Raw genomic sequence first — 7,783 nt, 5'->3', positions numbered from 1 at the left:
TATTTTCAATTATGATGGGAAGAGTTAAAATAGTTTTTATGATATTTGAATCTGCTCAACATGGCCTTGATTCAAACGGACTTGACTGAAGAATACGTACCACCATCTTGGTTTTGTTTTGGATTACGAAGTTATTATAGACAATTAAAATTGGTTAGCTTGCTTTTTGGATAAACAAAACAAATTAATATTAAACTGTTAATTAATATTAAAAAAAAAATATTAAACAAATTAAAAATAAAAAAATCCTTTATACACAAAATATACTATTTACTCAAAAAGAGCATATTACAATATATATATATACACGTCAGGGAAGACTACTGATATAGTCCTACCCGTGCGGCTAGTGGCAGATATAAAGGAGCATGGACCACCTGTGTGGGCAGGCCAGCCCGTCATGGGGACAGCACCAGTTTATTAATGTAACTGCCCGCCACGGGACGCATTGACCTGCATACTGAAGACTACACATTCCATTCCCTTAGTCCAGTTCCTTTTTAAATTTCATTTTGAATATCCTAGTATTTCTTGGCATTTGAATCTATCGTTAGATTTGAATCGGTCCCGTAAGTCAACGGCACAGCAGTATCTATCGTGAAGTAGTTTTAGTAAATATCTGCTCAAGTAAGTCTACTATACCAGAAACTGCCAATAAGTATATTACCACTAGCCAATTAATACTTACAACTACACCTCAGCAGTGACCATGACTTTGGTGCCAAATCCCAAACAATCAACGCATTAGTCGTTTTATTAGGTGGTTCAAAAAGAAAGCTGTGATTTTTTTAGATTTGAATTTTGGATTCGACGTATCATGAAACATAAAACATCAAGTTTTGAAGGAGAATGTTGATTTTTTATTTCACAATTTTTATTACCAAAGTTCAATCATTTAAAATTATAATAATTTAAAAAAATAGATGGTTAACCGACCAATTCATTAATGCTAAATTAAGTCGAGCCTTCACATTTCTACCATACTTTGAAATATACAGTTACGATATTCAAGGGACTATTGCATAACAACAAAATTCATTAAATAATTGGGTATTAAAAGTTCATTAAGAATTTCAAAATCGCTCTAGGAAGTCCTAAAACTCAATGACTGAAAGTGCCACTTTTTGCAGAAGAGGTATTTCCATTTTTTCTTTTTTTTAATTTTATTGTAAATGACTAAACCTAATTAAAATTCAGTATGTAAATGTACAATTGAATAATCTTTAATTTTAGATAGGTCTTATCCTCATTGAAATAGTCTAACTTATTTTAAATGAGAACTTTTTGGAAAAAATCTTCCTCCAAAGCACCTTTAACTTTGTTTATTTTTAAAAAATAAAATGCTTTCATTGTAAGCAATATTAAACCATAGATAAATGAAAAATATTAAAGAATTTTATGAATAGCCAAAGGAGGAAAAAGGAAAAATAGAAGCATTCATCCAATTCAGATGGAAAAAGTATACCACTGGAACTTCCAAATTGCATTGCAGCTTTATTATCTTTGTTAAATTGATGTATTTTTTAATTCAGTAACAGAACTTATATTCATTATTCCCAACTTGAGGAACACTAAAGTTCAAATTTTTATAGCAATAGAAAAATAAGACTTTTTTGTTCATAATTTTCGCCTTCTCTAGTTTTATAATTTTTTTTTTTTAATCACAAAAATACCAATAACTTAACAGGAATGCACTGATTTACACAACACTTGGAGGTGTGTGTAGAGTGATAAGAGAAAGTTATATGATGTGCATACCGCATCAAATATTTTTTCTTCAAACTTTTTTTAAACTTCATTTACATCAAGAAAATTTTGGGTCCCTGGCGAACTGTTACATATCAAATAATGAACTATCAAATTAATTAAATTTATTAATTTAACTGTTAAACTTAATTACCTGAGATAATATGATTATTTTATCTCTTAATTTACCTTAACCAAATATTACTTTGTCTTATCTTTCATTCAACTTAAATTATAACTAGTAGTTATATGAACAGTTGACATCCCCAAAACATCTGAAGTCTGTTTTTAAGGTAAGCTTTTTAAGCTAAGGTTTGCAGCTTTTAAAGGTTTACCCAATGCCATTAATTGATAAGCCAACGGTATGTTTCCAGGGGTACCGAACTTCAGAATTTGTTTCTCGTGGAGGTATCTTTTTCTCCAGATTTTATATATAATTTTTTCAATTTTACCAAAAATTCCATGCTGATATGATATTAGTGAATATACCACAGTTATACTATAACACATTAAAAGCACGTATGTATTTTAACCTGTATATTTAGAAAATACCAAGTATAAATGGTTCCTTCTGAAGTATTAAAGTTACATATTATAATTTGAAATCTTCTCTACCTGAGAGAAGTTAATTTATTCATTCATTTCTGTGGTTTATACCCAGTTACACATATTCTTGTACAAATTATATACAAATAATATATAAGTAAAAATAGTACTTAATTACAAACATGAATTGCAATCACATTTATTGAATATAATATAACATTACTTTATATAATATAATTTATATAAGAGAGTGTATTGATAAAATAAAAACAAAACAGCTTAGTTACTTTAAATATATTTTTTAGTACAGAATATTGCAGCAAACCATAAAAGTAATGTTAGTTAAAAGTTGATTGATTCATTTGGAATTTTGTATAATTAATTTTTTAGTTGAGGTAAACTCAAATGAAACAAATCAATATCATATGATATTGAGTTGATATTATCTATCATTCTTGGTAAACAAGAAAACTTAATAAATTTCTGTTTGTAATAAGTTATAGAATAAGGGGAATGTTTCCTGGATTGATGAGGAACTTGAAGGTCAAAACATTGGAGATCAGGATAATCAACAATATCATGAAAGAGCTTGTGAGCATAAAATATAATAAAAAAATTTCGGACTGAAAGCTTTTCAAGACTAGCAATTTCAAGTTAAGAATCATATAAAGTTTTCTCAGAGGTTTCTGTTTCCCACTATCAAGAAGATGTAGAAAACACATTTGTGGACACTTTTCATTGCCTCAATATTGGTTTTCTGATATGGATTCCAAGCAACTGACCAATATTCTAAAATTAGAGACCCTGGACACATAGAGTTTTAGTAGAGGATATTTAAATTAGAAATTTAGTGTGGCTCTATTAATATAACCATGAGTCTTTAATAGATGTCAGAGATGGCAAATGATAAATTTAGGGATTATATTAAATTTTTGGCAAAGACCTGATGATCTGATCGTAAAATTTTGAAATATAAGATGATCTTTTATGAAAATGATGTTGGGGTACAATTCTGTTGTGTTTACATAACTGTTTATTACTGTTTCCTTATCTAAAAATCTTTTACAAGAAATTTTATTTTTAAAATATATAATTTATTTTCCAACTTTTGACCATGTTTTTCTGTATTCTGGACCAGTTTTGATCCATAATAACATACATATGGATTATCATGAGGTTAGAAACTGTTCATGACATAATGAGAAGGCCTATTTTCATATTTTATGAAAAAATTAATTAATTAAGAGAAATCATCCATCGAAAATCAACTGAAATCACTTTTAGATTGATAGTGCCTGAGTGTTGCACCAACTTAAATGGCTACTGTGTTCTTCTGTAATAGAAGTTAATTGATTCATTTACTGTGATGGTTATTAAATTCTTGTACATTTTGGAATTTAAAAACTTATATTGCGTATGCAACTTTAAATTTTCTTTTCTCTTAATTTTCTTAAAAGTGTTACTGGAAGTGATGCATGTTTTTAAATAACAAAACATTTGCATTCTATTAATTTATTACTTGACTTTATCATTAAGAATGATGCATTTTTCTTTGTGGAAAACTAACACTTCTCTCTGTTTATTTTACCTCATGCCTTTTTAAAAATATTTTTTTAATAATTCATAGTTAATTATATAAACAACTTATGGCGTCAGGTGGAATGGTAAAAATTAACTGTTTAGAATTGAATAAATAACAGTTTGCACATTGTCTTCTGTTGGTATGGTTTTAGAAATTAAGTGTTTGTTTGGCTTTAGCATTAGATTTGTGATATTTTTTGGTTTTCTACTAACTTTTTTTTTAATTGCTTCGTTTGTTCTCATATCCATAATATGCCATACAGTTAATGTAATTTTTTATAATGGAGTCACTAACATAGTGCATTTGCAACATAAGTGTTATATTTGATGTTTTATTAAAGTCAAAATAAAAATAAATTTCATTATTTTAGCTATTAGTAAATACTTGCTCGATTCTTCTTTGAAAAAACCTTGCCGTGTGGTCATGTTTTATTTCAGCATGCATGTTTTTATTTTTTTCCTAAATACTTTAAATATGTACCAATTTTTATGTAAACTTGCCAGCAATCATGCTTTTTTTTTTTTTTTTTTTTTTTTTTTTTTTTTTTTTTTTAATGAAAAAATATTTCTTTTAAATGTGTCTTGCAAGTGTTCTCAGTGACATCTTGATTGTGTTTTGTGATTTTGAGACTGAGTAACTGCTGTTGCAAATGCATTATGGCTGACATTTTATTAATTTATTATTTAAATTTTTAAAAAAGTTATAATAAGTTAATCAAGAATTTATTTTTATCTATTTTTATACCACTCCAAAATTTTATTAGCATATGTTTATTTGATTTTTAGAGTCGAGCTCCGATATCTGCAAAACTTGTGGCAAATATGTTATCAGTAGCAGGTGCTGATCACATTATTACTATGGATTTACATGCCTCGCAGATTCAAGGCTTTTTTGACATTCCTGTCGACAATTTATATGCTGAACCTGCTGTTCTGAAATGGATTAAAGAAAATATTCCCGAATGGAGAAACAGCATTATTGTATCACCAGATGCTGGAGGTGCAAAGAGGTTTGTAACTCAGTATTGCCTCCTGTTTTCAGCTGCCTTTAAATCATGTCTCCCAATTAGAATTTAATTTTTTTATCTAATAAACATTTCTTTTCGTTATTAGATATTAAATATTCCAGGGTTACCTCAATAGCAGATAGGCTGAATGTGGAATTTGCTTTGATTCATAAGGAAAGGAAAAAAGCCAATGAAGTCGCTTCAATGGTTTTGGTCGGAGATGTTAAAGATCGAGTTGCTATTTTGGTAGACGATATGGCTGACACATGTGGTACTATTTGCCATGCTGCAGAAAAGTAAGTGGTACTTAGTGTTTTTCAATTCTTTTTTTGATGTGTATAGAAATAAAAATGATTATAAATTGAATTTTTTCTGTACACATTTAGACCAATAAAAGATTACTCCAGTGTTATGGCGGATAGGGGTTCTAAAGGAACCTTTGCTAGCCCAACCGTGAATAGTGCTGAAAAAAAATAAATGAACTGCCGCATTCTGTTATTATTATATTTTAAGTAATTGAACATAATAAACGGTAAATAAAATATATAGAAACATATAAACTAGAAAAATAAATAATAAAAACGAACTTAACCCAACTTGAAACTATCAAAAAATTATATTGAAGTTGAACAAAAGAGGAAAAAAAAGTCTTATATCACCGGTGATTGATGGGGCCCTGGTTGTGGTTGTTGTCCTGAGTGGATGTTCTCGTGGAGTTAGATCGAAAAAAGGACGTACGTCCTCCTGCCTTGTCCTCTTGGAGGATGAGCCGAAGTAGTCTGCCCGCTTTGGCTAAAATGATGAAGACAACAGAGATGGCCAGAATGCTGGCAACTACGAGTGTGTAGTGAGGAGACAATATTTGTACACATTGAGAGGTTAAGAAATCATCTGTCTGTATAAATAATAACAACTGAGAATAGTTGTTTTGTTTTTTGATGTAATGAAAATCATATGCTCATATAATTGATTAGTGAACCACATGTTGGCCAACACTCCATATTTTTCTATTATAAGGAATTATTATCCTCCTCTATCTTTATTATTTATCCCATTACTTATAATTGGTTGTCATGTTTCAAAAAATATAAGCTATTTGATTTCTAAGAGTCCACCATTAGATAAATGATAATATTAATGCATTAAAACTAAAAGAAAAATTATATCCTTGATGTAGCATATAAACTGTAAATAAATCGACATCATTATTTAAAATTAAAAATAATTAAGATTTATCTTCTAGATGGTATAATCATCCCCCCAAAGGAAATTTCACCCTCAGTCTTTAATAGTAAATTTTATTGGACTTAGTTCTTGGTTAACGGAATTATTGTAAACTGATTACCTTCTATAATTACTTAATTACCTTTATATATTTATAATTTTAATGTAAAATTTATACCTTTTTGAATTATGCACAATAGTTTTCTTTCCTCCATAATTTTTTTTTCTAATACTTTTTCTGGAGAATATATTGTATATAAAAAAGTTAAAGGTCTCCTAGGAGAAAACTTGTGACGTTTCATTGAAATCTTAAGAACTTCTATTTCACATTTCTAGATCCTAGATCCCTAAAAAACATAAAGAGAAGCATCTAGGGACTACATAGCTCCATGTGTGCTGAAAAAAAATCATCTACCAAAAGTCTACTACATGCAAAGTGCATTTTCAAATAATACAAGCTAATATTTTTAACAATAACATTTTTTGGTGGCTGTAATTTTTAAATGTCTCTCCTTTGAGTTGGCAGACCAAGCTTATGTGGGGATTTTGGGAAGTGTGTAGTTTCAGGTGTTCTTAAAATCAATCATTTTCATTACCTGCACATTTTACAAAACTTCATCTTAAATAAATATAACTTTTATGTATTTCCTCATGGGAAGCCCGCCATTTCAGAAGGCCTTGATTTGGGTTGGGTGACTAAGTCATTTTGTAATCTGGAGGATCTCTAATTTAATATCTGTTTGAAACCAATCATCTTGTTAAAGTGCACCACTTACAAAATTCGAAGTTCATTTTCACTAATATTCCTATAATTTTTACATATTTTCTCTTTTTCTGACCAACATTCTGCAATACTCTATTCGGTCTGCCAAAATAAGGAATAGATAGTGCGGGAGCATTCTCCATATTAAAAGAATTAAAAATAACAACTTTACTGGACTATTCAATCTTATATAAATTAATATATTTGTCGGATTTAAGTAATCCGATCTTTACCATTCTTTTTTGGATTTATATAAAGTCGGGGTCGGGGGTCTCATTTTCTGATGCCTATGCACTATGCAAGCTAAGACCTGGCTAAATTAAGAAAAATACATGTGGATGTTGTTATGAGCAGAAAGTGTCTCACAATTTTCAGCCCCCCTGTTCCACACTATTAATTTATCAGAATCGTAAAATTACACTTGGGACACCTGCAGTATAGCACGAGCAGGTCCCGATGTAAACAATATTACTCAATGATATCGATAAATTAATCTATTATTTACATCAATTTATTATTCTAAAGAGTTTTAAATTCATATCTCAAAATAAAATCATAAATTAATTGTTCACCTATTAAATAATTTAAAATTAGAAATACATTTTAAGTAATTAAATCTTTGTCATTGGTTGGTTAGTTAATTTAAAATAAATCTTTGTTTATTCTAATTCTCGTAGAAATCAATACTCTTGAAAGAAACATACATAAGCTAGTCTTTATTGCTTCTCACTTTTACTATATAGTTTTTCATAGCCCTTATTTTAAGAATTATAGATTTTATTAAGAAAGTCATAAAATCTACATCTTTAGATACTTATAAAACGCCGGATGGTGTTTTAATCCGCACGATAAAGTTCTTTAATATAGCCCATATAATTAAGATAATTACGGAGATAATGCTGAAGGTGGCCTATGT

The 7,783-nt window shown here is 29.0% G+C and overlaps 1 protein-coding gene across 4 annotated transcripts in view; it reads left to right on the top strand.

The window, feature by feature from the left end:
• Window positions 1-7,783, top strand: part of Prps (phosphoribosyl pyrophosphate synthetase) — a 30,138-nt gene that overhangs the window by 15,458 nt on the left and 6,897 nt on the right. For all 4 annotated transcript variants that reach the window (XM_067047498.1, XM_067047504.1, XM_067047500.1 and 1 more), the window contains 2 exons: window positions 4,660-4,883; window positions 5,003-5,176. In XM_067047498.1, coding sequence (XP_066903599.1) covers window positions 4,660-4,883; window positions 5,003-5,176 — 398 coding nt within the window. The remainder of the gene's footprint in view (window positions 1-4,659; window positions 4,884-5,002; window positions 5,177-7,783) is intronic.

The sequence above is a fragment of the Halyomorpha halys genome, unplaced genomic scaffold, assembly GCF_000696795.3.
Source record: "Halyomorpha halys isolate HHAL.00 unplaced genomic scaffold, Hhal_1.1 Scaffold1329.1, whole genome shotgun sequence".
NCBI lineage: Eukaryota > Metazoa > Arthropoda > Insecta > Hemiptera > Pentatomidae > Halyomorpha > Halyomorpha halys.
Note: the sequence above shows the minus strand (reverse complement) of the source record. Positions and strands in the feature narration are given on the sequence as shown.